We start from the raw sequence: 20,136 nt of genomic DNA, 5'->3' as shown, positions 1-20,136 counted from the left end.
TCTCCCTTCTCCTTCGTCCCCTGGGTGCCTCCCTTCACCTTGCCTGTCTCTGAGACGTGACCCTCCTGTCACACTCCATCAAGACCCCTTTGGAGGGTCTTTCTCAAGATCTTTTCTCGCAGGCTGCATTTCTTCCCTTTTCCTCTTCAGCCCGGGGAAAGCGCCTTGCCTCTTCCCTAGGACCCGTGCACCTCAAAGCTCCCCAGAGCCTGTCATGGAGTCCCATTGGGTCATCCCCTCACCATTGGAGGCGCTCCTTTCCCAGGACCTGGGCTCAGCTCACACTCTTTCCATCCCCTCAACGGGCCATTGTCCTCTCTGAAACCATCTGCTGTCACTCTTCTGGTCCTTCCACTGGCTCTGACCCCCTTCCCTGTGTGAGGCTCCCCTTCCCCCAGCCTCACCCCACCTCACCTTCCTCCTTCCTCTCTCTTCCCTCTCAGTCAAGCCCTTGCACACAGGACTTTATGCCAGACCTGGACTTCCAGCTCGTCCTCCTTCCCTCACCTCCCTTGCTTCCATTCCTTCTCCCCTGGGTCCCCTGAGGCACCCCCACCCTGCACACCCCACTGACGCTGTCCAGATGCCCATCCACCCTCCTTTCTGCTCGGCCACGTGATTTTGAGCCCATCCTGTCTCTCTCCATCCCGGGAAGGCTTCCCACCTCAGTTGTCCACTAAAATAAGTGTTCCCCAGACCTTACCCCCCACCCCGCCCCTTGCTCTCCTCCTGGGCCCCTCCGCTGCCGCCATCATGTTCCTGGACCAAACCTGTGGCATTCTTAGGTTTTTGAAGGTCTCCCCCTGCCCAGCTGAAAGCCCCTGTTGGAGTCTCTAGCCACGTGTTTGAATTCCACCCTTCAACCCTGGAATAGCAGAAGCAGGGATTTGGTAACTGTTGAGAAAGGTCACTTCCGCATTGCTTCCTGTTAGCTCCTCCCCCATTTCAAAGCATATGTGTGACCTACATACTGGACTCCACTCCCTGAGGCCACCGTGAACTCCCTGAGGTCTCCCATCAGATATTCCATTCAGTACCTGTTCTGATGCACAGGGCTGCCACACTCCTCAGTCACCTCTGTCCCTGTGTCCCCTGTTCCCCCTTGCTCCTGAGAGCCCCGGATCCATATACCCAGGTGGTAGCATCTTCCCTCTGCTCCCCTGCTACTGTCCGGCCTCAGTACCACACACGATAATCTTTGTGCCACCCCCGAGATCTGCTGATGTCCCCAGATTAGAAGTTCTTCGTACCCCTTCCCCTTTTCCACGGTGCCCCGACCCTCTGGTGTATTCAAGAGATTCCGTCCCTTCTTCCCTACTGCCTGTCCCTCGTTCTCCCACCGATTTGCCTGACATGACTCACATCCCATGGACCCACTCTTTGTGGCTGCCTCAGTCTTCACTGTCTCACTCTCCCTCTGCTGGATGTAGACTGAACCTTCTGGGCCCATCCTCGGCCTGTTCACCACTCCTATCTCTGAGAGATCCTCTGCTTCCCCATCTATGTTATGTCCTACCTCCCCATCACGTGCTAGTCATGTGACATCCCATTGTCTCTTCACCGCTCCCTTCAAGACAGCCCTCCTCCCTCCATGGCCACCTTCCTCAACACCGGGTGCTGTACAGAATCAACCTACTGTCCAGATTCACCACTAGGCACCCCACCTTTTCAACTCTGCCATTTTCGAGAACGTTGGTCCTCCTCTAGACTTCTCTATGACCTAGACACACCCCATCCTGACAGGATTCTCTCTAAAAATTACCCAGCCAACTACCTCTCCTTCCTCAACCTCTGGCCTCCTTCCATGTCTCCCACATTCATCACACATTCTTCACATCCCTCTGTGCTTTCTGGTCTTACCTACGCCATGCTCTTCTTCTGACACCAGCTTCCTCACGCCCTTGTCCCCACGTGGGGGACCCGGTTCCTGGTCTCTCCACATCCACTCCCTCTGGGCTCTGTACCACCCTCGTGGCACAGCGCACTCCCTGATCCTCTCACCAGCCTCTCCCGCCCTCCCTGCCAGGCCCCATCACCTGTCCTTTGTCACTCTTGTCGCCCTGTGGACCACCTCTGCTCTCCCACACTCTCCCACCCCTGCAGACTGCTCCCCTGCCCCACCTCCAGGGCCCCAGCTTGGCGTCTCCCCTGCACACGCGGCACAGGGACCGTCCTGTGACCTGAGCCACCTGACGTTCCTTCAGCCACCCTGTGGGAGTCGTCCCGCTGGACTCGGGGTCTCCTCTGCTGAGCGCGCCCTTCTCCATCCCGCACCCGCTGCTCAGCCCAGGTCAGTCGTCTCTGCCTCAGACACACGGTGCTGACTCCGCTGCAGCCACTGCCGTCTCCCTCCGCCTTCCTCTTCCAGTGTCCTCTGCTGGTCTGCACCCCCGACCCACTGACAGTAAACCCCAGCCTTCAACCCTCACCACCCCACCACCCCCATCCCCACATTGAACCAGAGGCCTTCTCGGCTACATCCATTTGCTCGCTGTCTGCCTGGGCCGGGCTCCTTCTCCCCCACGTCTCACAGCCCTGACTCTGCGGCCTCCCCGGTCACCTGCCCCGGCCCAGGGGCTCACCTGCTCAAGTGTCACCTCTCTGCCCACCTTCCACTCGGCCCCTTCCACCCAGTGATTCTCGCCCGAGGACCCACGACCCTCAGGACCGCCTATCAGCGTCATCGTCTGGGCATGTTGTTGGGTTTGCTTTTGTGTGTTTTTGGGTTTGCTTTTGCACTGAGCAGAGCACTGCTCCCCCTCAGATGTTCTGATAGGCCTGCCCTGGGGGCCGTGCCCACAGCCCCCCTCGGGTGAAAACCACCCCCCCATCCTCGGGGAGAATCACCACAGTGGAAGGCCGCCTGACTCCCCGGGCTGCATCCTGCCCTCGCGCACCTCTGGCCCCCACCATTTGTCACTGACACTGTTCCTCAAATTCCTAGCGTTTCCCCACACTCGGACATTGCCCCGGCTCTGTCCTCTTGGAACCACCACATACATCCCCTCCGTAGTTACTCTTTGACACTGATGTGCCCCGAGCCCCAGTGTGCACAAGGGCACTGTTCTCATCCCCCCTCACCCTCACACCCCTCCCGCCCCCACCCTTTAGGACACAAGGCACTGGGACAGTATCTTTGGTCCAATACTGGTCTTAGTGCTTGCCACTGTCTCCTTCCCTATGTTACCCTCCTGGTTTCAGACCCGTGACACCATGTCCCTGCAGAGCCTGGCTCCTGTGGGCCTCACATCCCTCTGTGACTCCTGCCAAGCCCACTTCTCTTCTGCCTTTCCCACAGCTGTCTCCTTTGTCCTCTGTGGATAGATTTACTGGTCTTTTCTGCCCTCTCTTCAGCCTGTGATCATCATGCCCAGACTTGACTTGTTATCAGTCTATAAGCTCATTTAAGAAGATGGTTTTCTCAGTGCCTGGAACATGGTTCATGTCCCCCTCCCTAACCTACATCCTATTCCTGTCAGTCCCAACCCTGCTGTCCTGTCCAACCCAGTCAAAGCCACCCCACTGGGACCCAAACCCCATTCCCCACCCCATCCCCTCCTCCCACCCCTTCCTAGCCGGATCCATATTAAAGAGCCTGGCCAAAAAGTTCTATTCTTGCCACCATTCGAGGCCACATGAGCCCACAGCTACTGCCCTTTTCTGTGCCTCCTTCCCATGCTTCTGCTGGAGCCGTCTAGCCTCACGCTCTGGAATTCCTTCTGGTAGGCCCCTGAGTTGTGCCGGATTCTTACTTGACTCTTCTCTCTTCTCACTACTCCTCTTGGTGTCTGTCTCTCAGCACATTCCGTCCTGCATCCTCCCAAGTGCCTCCCATCGTCTCCCAGTCTGTCTCTGGGAGGTGACCTGTTCAGCTGCCACAGTGCCCCATTTTGACATTCCTTCCCAGGAGCTTTCCTCCCACAACCCATTTCTTCCTTTTCCCTCCTCAGTGCAGGTAAGCACCCAGCCTTTCCTCCAGCGTCTGTGTTATGTCAAAGCTCCTAGTGCCTGTCAGGGAGTCCCACTGGGTCATCCCTTCACCAGCGGGTGTGCTCCCTCCTGAGATCTGCTCTCAGCTCACACTCTTTCCATCCCCTCAGCAGGCCATGTCTGCTGCCCTCATCTGGTCCTTTCACTAGCTCTGGCCTCCCTCTTCCCTTTAGGTTCTCTTTTCCTAACCTCATCCCATTCCCCCTTCCTCCAGGCTCCTCCCTTTCAGTCCGCCCCTTGCCCACAGGACCTTACGCCCCAGGCCTGCACTTTCAGCTCATCCCCCTTCCCTCCCCTCCCCGGCTTCCATTCCTTCTGCGCGGGGGTCATCTGACGCAAGCTGCCCATCGCCGCTGCCCTGCCCCTCCCCACTGAGACTGTCCAGATCCCTCCTTCCCTCTTGGTCTTTCTCCCTTGGCAATGCCACATGCAGGTTCTAGGATGTGCCTGCCCCCCTCTTTCCCCCTCTCTCTGGTCCTCTGTTGTCCACCTGGTCAAGCTTTTCAGTGAGAGGTCCGATACCCCATTGGTTTCGACGGTCCTCCCTCCTCCTCTGTGGAGTCTTGCTGCTACCTACTAGACCCCCACCCTCTCTGCCCCTTGGCATAGCTGACGCTTGCTTCTTGCATGCTCCCCCAGCATTTCTAAGTGTATCTGCCATCCACACCCGGGACAGCAGGCACAGCAGTCTGTCCTGTGTCCCTGAGGCCACCTGCCACAGGCTCCAGGTGGGGCCTGACAGTGCGGCGATGCTGTTGCCCTCCTTCCACCTCATCGTGCCCCTTCCGCATTTGTTCATGAGAGTCCCGAGTCTTCAGATGCCCAGGGTATGAGGTCTTCCCTGGCCATTCCCGCCGTCCCATCTCAATGCTGCATATGCCACCCTTCTTGCCCCCGTGCCCCTTTTCAGGGTGCTTCCTCTACCCATCCTGAGCCCCTGCATGTGTGAGGCCCTCTCCTTTCTCCCCTGCTGCCTGTCCCTGTTGCTTCCCTTCCACTCCCCTGACCAACTCCCTACCACCTGTCACATGAGGGAGTCCCAGCTCTTTTCTTTGACATCTGCTCCCTACTTGGCCTGCCCTGCCGCACCCCACCCCCACCCCCAGGTGACCAGCTTCTCCGTCCCCAGTGAGCTATACTGAGGCCCTCTGACGCGGAAATCATGCTAAACCCTCTGCCTTCTCAGGCCACCATTTGGGAGGAGGTCATTCTCTGGGCATTTCTCTGACCTTCCGTCTTGTCACCATCCCCTGAACCAACTTGGTTGTCTACAGCATTCTAAATGGGCCACGACCTCTCCCATCTCCTCCTCCGCTGGCCTCCCTGTTCTCCCCCACGGTCCTCAGCGGCCATGGTCTTCCTCTTGCACCAGCTTCCTCACACCCTCGTCCCCACCTGGGGGACCCGGCTCCTGGTCTCTCCACATCCACTCCTTCTGGGCTCACTCCCCGATCCTCTCACCAGCCTCTCCCGCCCTCCCTGCCAGGCCCCATCACCTGTCCTTTGTCACTCTTGTCGCCCTGTGGACCACCTCTGCTCTCCCACACTCTCCCACCCCTGCAGACTGCTCCCCTGCCCCACCTCCAGGGCCCCAGCTTGGCGTCTCCCCTGCACACGCGGCACAGGGACCGTCCTGTGACCTGAGCCACCTGACGTTCCTTCAGCCACCCTGTGGGAGTCATCCCGCTGGACTCGGGGTCTCCTCTGCTGAGCGCGCCCTTCTCCATCCCACACCCGCCGCTCAGCCCAGGTCAGTCGTCTCTGCCTCGGACACACGGTGCTGACTCCGCTCCAGCCACTGCCGTCTCCCTCCGCCTTCCTCTTCCAGTGTCCTCTGCTGGTCTGCACCCCCGACCCACTGACAGTAAACCCCAGCCTTCAACCCTCACCACCCCACCGCCCCCATCCCCACATTGAACCAGAGGCCTTCTCGGCTACATCCATTTGCTCGCTGTCTGCCTGGGCCGGGCTCCTCCTTCCCCATGTCTCACGGCCCTGACTCTACGGCCTCCCCCGTCACCTACCCTGGCCCGGGGGCTCACCTGCTCAAGTGTCACCTCTCTGCCCACCTTCCACTCGGCCCCTTCCACCCAGTGATTCTCACCCGAGGACCCACGACCCCCAAGACCGCCTATCAGCGTCATCATCTGGGCGTGTTTTTGGGTTTGCTTTTGTGTGTTTTTGGGTTTGCTTTTGCACTGAGCAGAGCACTGCTCCCCCTCAGATGTTCTGATAGGCCTGCCCTGGGGGCCGTGCCCACAGCCCCCCTCGGGTGAAAACCACCCCCCCATCCTCGGGGAGAATCACTGCAATGGAAGGTTGCCCAGACTCCCCGGGCAGCGCCCCGCCCTCGCGCACCTCTGGCCTCCTGCTTCCATCAGCGGCCGGGAACGCTTGTCCTCCAGGCCCAGCACCGCCCCAGCGGCTGACACGGGCCGGCTCTCTGCCCTTGGATCCCCTGCGTCCCCCCCGTATTTACACTATGACACAGATGGGCCCCAAAGCCTAGGCTACTTTAAAGTTATACTTTTTTGTTTCTTGGATTTGTCTTCCCTCGTCATCAAGAGTCATTCTTGAGTCTGACTTTTCTTTTTACTTAATATCCTATTCCATGCCTCATTCATTCCAGTGTTTAATTTTACTGGTTTTCAAAGTGCTTACTGTTTCCTTTCTCCGACAGACCTTTGGAAATCTACTGCAGCTCTCATTCTTTTCCACGGCCACTGTTTTGCCGGCGGTTCTCGACTCTCTTCCTTCCATCCCTCATCCCTCTACTCCAGTCTCTTTCCCGGACCTTTTGTTTCTTTCTCTTCTAGATCTTGTTGATAACTGGAGCCTAGCTTGAACTCAGCTCCAAAAAGATAAACACACTCTAAACTCCCTCACCAGATTTCCATCTTGTTCCCACTGGACATTTTCTCTTCCTTCATTTACCCTTCATAGCTCCTTAATTTCCATACTGTGATAAGTTTTGCAAGATTCACTGTCCAACCACCTTTAGTCACTCTTTACTGTTTTCTCTATCATGCATTAGTTTTACTGTACTCTCACTTTTTCATGGTCTCTGCATATAGTATTAAGTCATGCAACTTTTGTTCCTCCTTTATTTCCATTATTACTGAGGATACTTTTGTCCCTGAGAAAAAGCGAATAGGAGACTCTTCTAGTCCTATCCGCCCATTTCTGCATAGTGCCCCCATGCCTGCCTCTCCCTGCCCTCCCACCCCTGGCCCATAATCTGCCCAGTACCGCTCTTCTCATCACGTTCAATGCCCTTTCTAGATATGAATGTGTACTTTTCAGTGCCCTTCCATGACACCCTTTTCCCCTATGACCTCTGAGTCCCTTTTGACCCATTTCTTAACCTCTTTCCCCCTCCTTTGTTTGGAACCGGATTAAACACGCAACTTGATCTCTCTTTTCCCCTTTGCCTTTTGCACACATGCTACTCTAATGCCTGCATGCCTTCTGACTTCTTTCCATCCTGCCTTCATGCTCTTCTGGACCTTCCGCCCACCTGTAATCCTGTATTCGCTTCCTTGATGCGTGCACTACCTCCACTCCCCTCATGCTTCTGCGTCTCCTTACTAGAAGATCTTCCCCTTATATTCACTCTAGTTACTTGGAAACAAGGGCTACTTCATCCAGTGCTTGTTTACTTAGTTTCCATCATCTGTGTTCTTCCTCGTTCTATTAGCTACCGGTACAGTGCCAAACCTTGCCTCAGTATGTCCTTCTGCACATGACCTTCCCCACTTGAAGGTACGTTTTGCTTTTCCACCCACTTTCTTGGTGTCCCTCCCCAATTTTATCTTTTATTAACCACTCATATACTGAGCATGTATCATTCTCCTCCACTCACTAGTAACTCCCTGTTTGGCTCCTCTTTGTATTCTGCATCCACTGCTCTATCTGGTTCCGTATTTCTTCTTTCCTGCAGATTTTGCTAACTGGCTTTCGCTTCTATTTATTCCTTGGTAGGATCCCTGCCACTTTCCTCCTTTTAAGCCCACTTGATGGGACCCGTCCCTAACCCTTCTCTTTGTCAGCCACACTTTGTTACGCAAACATACAGCTCATTTTACTCCTCTCTCTCTTCTTTTGAGAACTGCCTTACCACACAGTTCTCTTCCTGACTTACCTGCTTTATAAGTATAAACAATTTTCATTATCCTTGGCTTAAAGTATGCTGAGTAACAATTTTTGTTAGTAAATGCTTACGTTGCTCTATTTTAAATTTGAAAAAGCCCTTTACATCTCCCTTTTTAAAAAAATCCAACCTATTTTCTCAACCATCACAAAAATATTACAAGAACTTTCAAGTATTTCTTATAGTATAAACCATTTTAAAGGACAACTACATAATTACTTAACATATAATTCATTCCTTAGGGTACGTGTTTGTGTGCAATATACAGTGCTCCCATGCTAAGATACAAGACCGTCCGTAAATGCATTCTCCTTTTACACTGTGAGGAATAATGAAAGGCTTTCAAGATAAATAACAAAGTCACGTACATTTTTTAAGTGAAATATATAAAAAAGAAACTTTTTGGAACATTTACTTACCGACTGGCGAATTGCTTGAGTAGTTCCACGCATTTTGTAGGGAAAGTGATGGAAACAACGCACAACACATTGAAAAACTTTGAAGCAAGCCTATTAGCAGAAGAGCTTCAACCCCAGCAAACGCATACTAGTCTGAACACCCTTGTGTGCAAAAAATAATGCTGACTTACTGTGGTTTTGCAAGCACATGGGGATATAGAGGTAAAAACTTCATGGTAACAAGTACTTTGATAATGTGTGTAGTTACCTGGTAGATGACACCTGCGTCCCTCATTCTGGTCTACGTGGTATTTGCCATTTTGAACCCTGCACATCCCAAACCCAGCCTAAGTCATACCTCCCCTCTAACCAGCATCTTCTCTCCCTTCCTCTTTCCTCTCGTTTTATACACATCTTTTCAGTTGCTTCTCCCGCTTTCAGCCAGTCCTTACACAATTCCTTAACTTCTCAGCAGATCTAACATCACTCCCAGGTGAGTCTTCCATAATTTCTTTTGAGTATCTGCCCTACCAGATCTTAAGCATTCACTGTGAGCGCCCACCACTCCTCAACCCATAAGCATTCATTTGTCGACAGAACAAGTATTCAATCCACACCTCCTAAAAAGCCAGTGGGGATGTTTTTAAGGTTTCCACCAATGGCTTATCAGCGTTTTTCTTAGTCCATCTCCTCCTAACCTTTCCTAGGAAGCAATCACTGAGTCATAAATAAGTGGAGACTTCAGGAGCCAGCCCACCCAGCTCCTGCTGTTCTTCAGGCGCTGGAGCCGCTCCCATTCCAGACCCAGTTCTAAGATGGGACGGCTGCTCTGTTTCTTTCATTCACACCTGTTGTGTCTTGCTGCCGTGCCCTTTCTTCAGGTGCTCTCTTAATTCCTACTGCGCCTCTGCGCTCACGTGCCATCCTCTTTTCCTTTGTATTCATTCGGTCATGACCTTTGGCGCACATAGGCAGCAACAGCCATTTCTCCCATCAGTAGGACTTTGCAAATAACAGTGTTCCGTCTGCAGGCAGCCTGAACATTGCTCTTCTGTTCTTTTCTCCATTTTCCCTTTCTCCTGCTGCGGCAAACACCCTACGTTTCCTCCCTCATTCCTCCTCCTTTCAGCTGGATCATTCCAGGGAACCTAACCGCCTCCTCGACAGTTTTGATATTCAGAACAGGCTGAATTCTTGGATCTTCCTTATTTCCTACACTCTGTATGGAGTCTGTTTGCACCTTCCATGCAGCCTGCACTGACAAAGCTCCCCACTGTGGCCCATTTTGTGTCCATCCCGTTTAATCTCTCTCTAGCTTCTCATTCTATTGACAACACCGATGGCTTCCCATCTTTTTCCAGCAAAGCCTTCTGGTAGCAACACGTTATATTCCAGTTCTTATGTAAGCCATATCCCAACCTCTTTCCTGATAATCTGATAATCTGAATTAACATGCGACTCTACACTGAACTTCCAATTCTGACTCTCTCTGCGCGCTCCCCGTGCTGGCCTTTCCTGCTCTTCCTTGTTTGCCATTCCGCAAGACTTCCTGCTCTGCACCGAGCCTAGATCTCATGCTCCCTCTTCTCAGATTTCCGCCTCAGTTCTTCTCTACTTCTTCCTTCTCTCTCATTTTTAAATACATGTCTCGGTAGTTTCTCGCACTTCCAGCCAGTTCTGACGTGATACCTTAATTTCTGAGCAAATTTTAACACCCATACTTCAACAACTTCTTAATTTCCCATGGTTATTTGCTCCGTCATAGCTTATTAACATCTGTCACATTTTCAGCTTCCATCTCTGATCACAGTGAGGGAGCCGTTATTTTTCTCTTTAGGTATTCTCCCTTAAAGATAACCACCTGCTCTCTCTCTCTCTGCCTGCCTCTCTGCCTGCTTGTGATCTCTGTCAAATAAATAAATAAAACCTTAAAAAAAAAAAAAAGATACCCACCTGCTGCTTACCGAATACAGACCATGCTCTCACCGGACCCCTCCCGCTGCGCTCTCCCATTGGACAAACAGGTCGCCATCGATGGCTTTGCATCAAGAATCATCCTGAGCTTGCCTCCTAACTATTCATATCCGGTCTTTCCGTGAAAATTATTCCATCCCTCCCACATCCACACACCTACCACCGCACTCCTTTATATCCTAAGTTGTATTTGTGGTTTTTTAAGAGAAATAAAACATTACATATAATTAAGATTTCCTCTGTACCACTTCAGAATCACTTTCCTCTCCCTCACTATGTAATTTGATGCTTCTATATTTATCATTTTAAAAAATATTTGTCTCCTTCAATAACATGTAATGCTATCCTTGAGGATTTTAAATACATGTATGTGTGAATAGACACACACACATACATACACACACACACACACACACACACACATACACACCACACACATATTCTTTAAAAAATTTTTCCCATCAAGACTTCAAGAGTTAATCTGCTTTCTGACTTCTGTCCATATGCAGGCCTTTAATTTATTATATACACCATTCATTGCAGCCTTTAACACCAAATATTTTAACCAATTAGACCTCTTCTTAGACCTGACAGATTTCTCCATTCTGGGTTTCTTTAGTCCACATCTTATTTGCCTTCTTGTCACTCTGACTACTGAGAAACTGCTCAAATTCATGAATGTGCCCATTACTTAACTCCTTTCTTCTTTTGTATTTTGTTATGCTCTACATATCTTAACTACCCCTCCAGCTGTCACATCACCGATACTGACCACACGACACCTCACATCACGTGTACCACCGCCCTGCAGTGTACCCTAACAATGGGTACGCACCTAAGCTTTATGTCCCTTATGATTTCTAACCACTCAAGAAATACACATAATCTTGTCTACAAACCATTCACCCACACTCCCTGACTGGTCAATCCTGATGTATTCTAAGATTGCTAGCAACATCTTTTTAGAATTCATCTTAATCAAAGTCCCTTAAACCTGGTCTGCATTTTTGCCACTCCATTTACTAAGTCTTCTCTAACTCATACAATGGTCCTTTTCTCCGCTCACAAACCCTCTCCCGCTTCTTATTCCATCCCAACCCTGGTCTAAGCATGTGCCTAGCCCATCAGCCTTCAAGAATTGGCTGCTTCTCAAACCCTTCCTTCACATCTGCAGCAATCTTCGCTTTGCTCTTCCATTCCTCTCCTCCTTGTACTGTATTTTACCCCAGAGAAACATGCTGCCCAAGCTTCTGTGTCCCTCCTTCCAGCTACCGCCTACTTCCATCTCCTTCTTCCAGATTTCCACTGGCTCTTCAGGACACAGATGTTGGGTGCTCACTGCTCAACCCACTGCCATCTCCCTGGTGTCCTACATTCATCACCGCATCCTCTCTTCCTCTCAGTTCAGCATAAACATCCACAGTATTCCTGCTACTGGTTTGCCTTTTACATCCATGCCTCTCAGCCTATTTGACCTTTCCCTATATTGAGCAGACATGCTACCTCCAGGATCTTTCCAGCAAAGCATCCTGGAGAGCAAACCCCGAACTCCCAAGTCCGACTCCACCACCTTCTTACCTCACTCTCTCTCCTTGTTAATACACAAATCTGACAAATGTCCAACTCCCATTTCCTCAAGTTCCCATTTGGCCCTCTCTAATGCCCTTCCGTATTTATTTTTCTACCTGTACATTTTGCAGCCTTGCATAACCCACACATCCCCTCGCCTTATTGTTCCCAGCCTCCGTCTCTTGCTCTTCGTTCATGCAAGTCTCCTTGGTTGCTTCTCTCACTTTCTGCAAATCCTAGCATCTCCTTAATTCCCGAGCATGTCTTTAACATCCTGTTAAAGTACATTCTTTCCAGTATCCCTTGTGTATCTTAACCTTTCAGAGTGGTGAGTGATGACCTTTGGAGGTTCCTTCCCCTCGGGTCCCCACTCCCTCACTCAAAACCAAGTGTCTGTTTTTTAGACAAGCCCTTCCCTGAGAGAGCAACTAACCAGTCTCCTTCCTTTTCCATCATGACCTTTGGCCCACGTGTGGTGCCATATACATACAGTTAGCGTCAGGGACCATTTCCATGTCAGTATTCAGTGGTTTATCTTCTCATCTGATGGCAGTTTTAACTGTGTTTTACTCCTTTTTCTTGATTTTTGCCTCATAAAAACCACCTTCTATTCAGCATCCTTCCTCCATCCAGAGACTACGAACGCACTTACCATTCCCACAGATTCAGACTTCCTTCTGGATAAACCAACACCTCCGATTCAGCCCTCACTGTTCAGACTGTGGCCTGGATTACAGGTCCATCCGCTGTGGCCGCTCTCCCCCTCCTCTTCCGCAGGGCCTCCCGAACAGCTCCCCTTCCTCACTTGTTTGTAGCCATACCCCTTCTTCTTTCTTTCTTCAGTGGTCATGACTGGGTTAACGTAAAACCACTCTACAGAGTCCCTACCCTGCACATCCCAGTGTCCCTCACTCCAGCCCTCTTCGGTGACCTTCCCCTTGGCCCGGTTACTCTCCTGCAAGCTCCCTGCCCTAGCAGGAGTCACGGGGCCCCTTGCCCTATTCTAACCTCCCTTCCCTCCGTATCCCCTGTCCTTTCGTACAGTCTCCCCAGTTGCCTCTCTGTCAGCGGGTGCTCACATGACAGGCTGCTTAGCAAGACTCATCAGAATGGCTCATCTGCCTTCCTCTAGAGCAGTGGTCCTCAAACTGTAGTTCGTTAAGACAGACTCAGCGGCTCAGGCGGGGCTGAAGCACACGTGTTAGGAAGCACTGCTCTAAACACTCCCCTCAGCCGAGTCCCTTCATTAAAAATTTCCCACCAAGGCATCAAGACCGAGTCCACTTCTGACTTTCATTATTTTGCAGGCCTTTCTTTCTCTCCCAGTACACGCACGAGTCCCTGTGGTGTTGCCTTATGCCCAACGTATTAGGCCAGTGAGGCCCTTCCTTGTTGCCAGCGGGGTCCCCCATTCTGGGGGACTGCGTGGTGCACACGGTTTTTCTTAGTACCACGCCGGCTCCTCAGAGTTGCTCTCTCCACACTGCTCGTCTTGACCTTAACCCCTCTTCCCCGCCCCCACCCCGCACCTCTGGCCCACGTGTGGGGCCTTCTCTTTCCAGTCAATACCCGACATTCTTCAGGTAACCTTTTAATCTGGGGGCAACTGTAATGTCGCTCTCCCATGCCTGTCTCCTATTACCTTTCCTGCCCTGAAGAAATAAGCCGCCTTCTCTTGAGTACCACCCCCCGACCCTCAGGCATGGCCTCCTCCTCAACAGCTCTCCACCAGGTTCTCTCCCCACTAGCAAAACATCTCCGCTTGACAGTAAATTCTAGGGTGACTTCAGTGTGGCGCTCACGTGACAGTTATCTGTATCCCTTCGGTTGCTTGCCCTGACATGTCTTTATTCCACACAGTGTAATTTCATCTACCACCTGTACAGAGAAGTAACAAAGTTCTACTCAAGTTGGGTTCCCACCATGACCTCCGGACACTCGTCGCCCAATACTTGTCCTCCCTGCTGCAGACACACTACTCACAGCACTCCAGGGTCCACGTGCTGTCCTTGCTTTGTACCAGGGGCATCTTCATCCTTGTCCTTCCAGTCCTCCTCACTAGAACAGCCTGCTCCCCTTCAGGCCCTGTTCTTCTGTCGTCCTACATACTGCTTTCAGTTTGGCTTTAAGACCCAACATTTAACCAACCAGACAGACCTCTTACAAGATCTTACGGGATTTCCCATTCTGGGGAACTTTATTCTTCACCTTCTCTGTCCCTGCCACTCCCCCTGCTCCCCACTGCTCTTCCCACAGCCCTCCCTTAATGCAGTCTCCACCTCTCTCCTTTCTCATGTGATCGTCATCTTTGCCCCAGGCATGGCACCATAGCCTTCCTCCCCAAACCTGCTGATCTTCAGGTGCCCCCACCTCTTCCGCAAGCTCTCCCACTCTTTGCCCAGGTTGACCCCAAATGAGCATCTCCATTACCTACAGAGCTGCTTGTCTGGTCAGCTCCCTTCTTGGTATCATCTCTCATGGGTTTGGCTGTTGCCTTTTTCCTCTTCCTTGTTCTGTCCCTGCTCTGCCACGTGCACTTGGCCCCTCCGTTCAACCCCAACTTTCACAGGACTCCTGCCCCTCTCCGTGGCTGACATCCATCCACCCTAGGCTCTTTAACCTTTCACTCTGTTGGTCACACTGTGGCTTCAAGGGAGAGTCCCACATGGCACTCCTTTGTGACACCACTTCTTATCAGCCACTTCCTCTCCACACACCCTCTCCTTTGGTTGTAATCTAGCTTTGCTCACAGCTCTCTGCTTACTGTCAGCTCTGCCGCCTCCCAGCGCCCTCGTCCTGATCTTTTGTGTCCTTCCCTCCTCGCACGGTTCTAGTTCACTCCACACCTTAAGTGCCCTCCCTTCTTGGCTTCTGGCCTCCAGCTTCTAGCTCTTCTCCTCCATGCTATTTTCATACCGGTCAGCCCAGGAACTGTCACTTTTAGTCAAGCCTCACATGGCAGGTAGCTTCAAAGAGCGACCAACTTTAACGGCACTTCACAAAGTAAGATGAGACACCTCACCCAACCCTCCTTTACTTGCCCCCTCTTGACAGAAGGCATGGGTGCCAGACACTTCTCTTCAGATGTGCTCCCTCATCCTCTTCAGCCGTTCCCCACGGCACAGTAAGCTCTTCTCCGGACAGACCACCTCCGTGCACACTACTAAGTCAAGACCAGGATCTCTAAAGACACCAGCGATAGCTTTTCATTAACTTCCCTATCACCCAAGTCCTTCAACTCCCAATTTCCCTCCAAATGGGGGCCCCAAGAGCTCTCCTTCTATCAGCCAAACCATTTACTTAAAAATTTGTCATAAACATTTCAGAAACATTCTAATACTATTTCTGTTTGCTATCTTAATCTGTTTCTGTGTCACTTACCTACACATTGTCTTAGGCCCTTACTTATACCTAAAATTCAACCAGTTTGCCCCAGGTTATGGTCTACCCCTGTTCCCAGTTGTCTCCTATTCCTCTTGCCCATTTGCCATTTCACATACTCTTGCATTACCCAGTGTCCTGCCTCTGACTGAAGTCCTTGCTCCTCACACTTTTTAATACTTCTACACAAAACACCCAAAACGTAACCAGTGACCTGTTTAAAGCTCTCACAGGATGCCCCATCTAGACCTTCTTCATCCCTCACCTGCTCTGCCTTGTGGGTCTTCCACTACTGTGTTTCCTTTTCTCTGCTTCCAGTTTCTCCATACTGCGTCACGACTTACGGCCCAGGAATGACGTCCCATCCTGGCAGCCGTTACGTTATTCCTTAGGGACTCCTTCCCATCTGAGAGCAACTTAATGCTGCTTTTTCTGTACCTTTCCTCCTCTTCCCCTACATTTGTCCTAGAGAAAACCTTCTCTTTCAGCAGCCCTCCAGCCACGTGCAGAGCATTCCTGGGGATTCAGCACTCTTTCCTGGTGGGTATTTGCTCCTCGGGTTTGGCACTCACTCCTCGAGTGGTGTCAGTCTTCCCACATGCTGTGTACGGCAGCCGTTCCTGTGCGGTGCAGTCTGGACCTGCACGGACTGCTGTAGTTGGCATTTTACCTCTAGCCCTTCTACCCCTTTCTAATTTCGGCCCCACTGGCCATAGCCTTTAAATTATTTCAACAAAGTTTTCTGGAATGTTCTCATAGCCACATGTCTTATTTAATCAGTCTCCCCTCCGGTGGCTGAGACCTGGCAACTCCCTGCTGCGTGTCCTGTGCCCGGCCTGACCCCCACGTCTCTCTCCTGACTTCGTTTCCAGCGTCTGTCTTTTCTCTAATTTGTGTTCTTTCACACAGGTCTGCTCAGTAGCTACCTTTCATTTCAGTCAGTTCTCTTAAGACAAGCCTCTTCTGAGAGGAATTTTAATGTAGCTCTCCAGGGCATTCTGCCCTTACTCCCTCTGGTTATTTGCCTGGCTTCATTCATGAAGTTCTCATCTTTGTTATGGCAATGGATTCAATATTGTTCTCTTGCTATGAAAGGGCCTCCTCACCCCCTCGCTCATCACCCAGTGTTAGCCATCCTTTCTGGCAACATCAATAGATTGGTACCAGTGTTTTTGCTGGAGTTCACCTTAGATGCCCTGTAACCTCTCCTTCTATCAGCCAAACCATTTACTTAAAAATTTGTCATAAACATTTCAGAAACATTCTAATACTATTTCTGTTTGCTATCTTAATCTGTTTCTGTGTCACTTACCTACACATTGTCTTAGGCCCTTACTTATACCTAAAATTCAACCAGTTTGCCCCAGGTTATGGTCTACCCCTGTTCCCAGTTGTCTCCTATTCCTCTTGCCCATTTGCCTGTAGCCTCCTTGCTTACTCAAAACCAAACTGGGATTCACATACTCTTGCATTACCCAATGTCAGTCCTGCTCCTCATGCTTACTTGATCATGACCTTTGTCCCTGCCAAAAATCCCGTATCTCCTCTCTTTGTCTAAATACTTCAACTGACCCATTTTAGGTCTGTTAACTTCCACTTCTTTCTTCCTTCTTCCCTTTCTTTCCTGCAGAAAACCCTACACTAATTTAACCACGATCATTCTTTGACCAACCCCCTGTTGCACTGAAATAAGATTCTCTAGTCTTAACAGGTACACTCTATCCTACATGGCACAACCCACTACTGTCATCCGTTCTCAAGGTATTCTGTTAAATTCGTTTGCTCTCCAAACTCATACCTGTTTTGTATAGGATTCCCACGGGTGGCTTTAGTGATTTCTAATATTCCAGTCTCTTGACTGCCTCCGCAAACCAGGGCCTGTTAGAAAATACCTGGTCTCTTTCATTTGAAATACAAGGTATTCAAATTTGTTCCTAAACAAATTCACTTCAGCACCTATGCCTTAGCGTCTCTTCTCATTTCCACTTACCCCATGGCCCTTCTGGTGGCTTTCCTTTTTTGTGTGTACCTTCCACTGCTTGCTTGCCCAATCTCTTTTGCATCCTTTGAGATCCTGTTAAGCTGTTACATTCTTTCAAATATTTTGATTTCCCCCAGCTGTTAATCCTATACTCCCTCACTGCCCTCTGTTACAACTTACAGAATCTATGGCATGGAGTTGTAATGTCACAAGTACAGGCAGATATCTCCCCCCCCCACACACACACACACCTATTTAACTCCTAGACAGTCTGCTGAGACAGAAGTCATGTCTCAGTCATCTTTTTACCCAAGGATCTGACACATTAGATCTAATGTGTACATGTCTGATGTCAACATGTACTGACATTTACCACATACTTGACTGGAAGGAGGGAGGGTGGGAGGAGGGAGCTTAAACTTGAGACTGAGCAGATGGAAGTCCCACTACCCAGCATGTCATATATGGTCTTTACATCAGAATCTGTTCTTTTCCTGTCCTTCCTATCCCCCAGATAACTCTCTTACTCCCCAGTGTCTAGTATGTTTTGTACCTGACCCTAAATGCCTTTTCTAAAACATCCAGACTTAATAAATGCCGTCCTTCCATCCGTTCAGAAAATCTCTTCACGAAGACTTCCCTTTCCAAAAATGTATCCCCCGATTTCCATTTCTTTCTTATTCTACCATTCATCCCCAAACAATAAGGCTCACTTGTTTTTCCATTCTAAGACACTGACTCTACCAATGCCAGAACCTCACTACTGACCTGCTTACTGCAGGATGAAAGCTGATATAAAGCACATTCACTCTGGTGGCCTGGCCTGTGGACCCACTGTCAGTCCACAATCTAAAGGTAAAATATCGATACTAAGATTCTTGACGTACTTAGTGTTAATTTAATGACCTGGGTGGTTTTTTTTTTCCCTTTGTCAGCTCCTAAAAGTAATGGGTTCTTACATTTTTCAACATGTAGACTCTTGACAAGCATGGCAAAAAGCCCCCAAAGGTCTCTCCTGGGCTGCTTGCTTTATGCAAATATGGAAGCAGTGTTGCCCATGTTGTCTTTTCTGTGCTATTCTAACCCATGGTGGGGGATGGGTTTTAAAGTCATTTTGCGCAGCTGCGCCCGCCATGGGCAGCCAGGACTCTGCGCTCTCGAGGGAGGCTTTGTGCCTGCACTGGCCCTGACCCAGGCTCGACTGCTGTTTCTCACGCAGTTACAGCCACCTTTAGCTGCACCATGAAGTTCACGGTCCGGGACTGCGACCCTGACACCGGTGTTCCGGCTGAGGAGGGCTATGATGATGAGTATGTGGTGAGTCTGCCCTCCCCAACCCCAACACTGCCTCTGACACCCTTGCTCCACCGATTGACTGCTGCCTGCAGGGAACATGCTGGCGACATGGGACATGCACGGAGGGGGCTTTAGTCTCCCACCAACCACAGCTGAGGAGGACCTGGACAGAGCCTCCTCTCTAAGAGGAGTGTGTCATGCCAAAGAGAACTGGGATGTACCACTTAATGACTGAGTGAAACAGAACTCACGCTCTGATGTCTTTATAATGGGGATAATTAAGAGATGAAACAATTACATGATTTTCATGGAGATCAATGAGTTTTATTTCAAGTATTGTGTTTTTTCTGTTTTTGTTTAGCAGCATTTAGTTTCCTTCTAACGTAGCTACATCACGGACTGAGAAGCCTTCACAGAATATAGGGAAAAGTTTAATAGGGATCAGGCTATTAGTGAAGGTGATGTTCAGAAGACCAGCGTGGCCTTTAACAGTTAGGTTAGGTGTGGCAGCAAGACCACTTTATACCCCAGGGTTACGCATGTTGATCTGAATATAGCTCTTGCCAGATGTCCTGTTTTCTGCTTTCCTTTGCTAAGGCCTACATCGTTAGATTTATCTAGACCACAGAACTTAAACTACTTGGGTGGTCAGGTTTTTCCTAGGCTCCTGCAAAGGAGAGAATACCAAATGATAAAAACATTCCGATCAGTCCCTTCTGTCCTCCTGGTGTCCTGAAGGACTTTCCTTTACTGAGCCCTGCTTGTTTACCCACTAGCTGGAAGATCTTGAAGTGACTGTGTCTGACCACATTCAGAAAGTACTAAAGCCTAATTTTGCTGCTGCCTGGGAAGAGGTGGGAGACACCTTTGAGAAAGAAGAGACCTTTGCCCTCAGTTCTACCAAAACTCTCGAAGGTGAGAACAGTTTTGCCATCTGTGTATTGCAGGATGAAACCTAATGGACGTATTTATTATTCCAGAGTTGTCTCTTTTCTTTAAATATTCCATAAACCATTTTGCTGTCTTCATCATCTGAGTCAGCCGGGTTCTAGTCTGGTGGCTTCCCTCCTCAGCACCTGCTGGGACAGAGGCAGACCCCTAGGCTGAACTTTCCTGATACTGTTGCATCTGTCCCCTCAACACAGAAGCTGTCAACAACATCATCACATTTCTGGGCATGCAGCCCTGTGAGAGGTCGGACAAAGTACCTGAGAACAAGAATTCCCATTCCCTCTATCTGGCAGGTAAGAAACTTCCATCAGATTCCCCCTTTGTATGGTTGCAAAATAGGAACGGGTGTGCACAGGCATCACAGGGGTTGTAATTTACAGCCCTGTCAGTGTGAATAGTTTGTTTTAGCTGCTCAGTTATTCGCAGGCTATCGTTAGACTGTTCTT

The 20,136-nt window shown here is 50.2% G+C and overlaps 1 protein-coding gene and 1 long non-coding RNA gene across 2 annotated transcripts in view; one reads left to right on the top strand and one right to left on the bottom strand.

Moving 5' to 3' along the window:
• The window catches only part of LOC122905076, a 41,313-nt gene extending 22,818 nt beyond the window's left edge, over positions 1-18,495 (bottom strand). Inside the window, exon 1 of the long non-coding RNA XR_006384311.1 lies at positions 665-18,495. This is a non-coding gene — a long non-coding RNA (uncharacterized LOC122905076). The remainder of the gene's footprint in view (positions 1-664) is intronic.
• Positions 1-20,136, top strand: part of COPG2 (COPI coat complex subunit gamma 2) — a 117,002-nt gene that overhangs the window by 95,963 nt on the left and 903 nt on the right. The window contains exons 21-23 of the mRNA XM_044246575.1: positions 18,663-18,760; positions 19,516-19,654; positions 19,885-19,983. Coding sequence (XP_044102510.1) covers positions 18,663-18,760; positions 19,516-19,654; positions 19,885-19,983 — 336 coding nt within the window. The remainder of the gene's footprint in view (positions 1-18,662; positions 18,761-19,515; positions 19,655-19,884; positions 19,984-20,136) is intronic.

The sequence above is a fragment of the Neovison vison genome, chromosome 4, assembly GCF_020171115.1.
Source record: "Neovison vison isolate M4711 chromosome 4, ASM_NN_V1, whole genome shotgun sequence".
Classification (NCBI taxonomy): domain Eukaryota; kingdom Metazoa; phylum Chordata; class Mammalia; order Carnivora; family Mustelidae; genus Neogale; species Neogale vison.
This window is presented reverse-complemented; position numbering and strand designations above follow the sequence as displayed.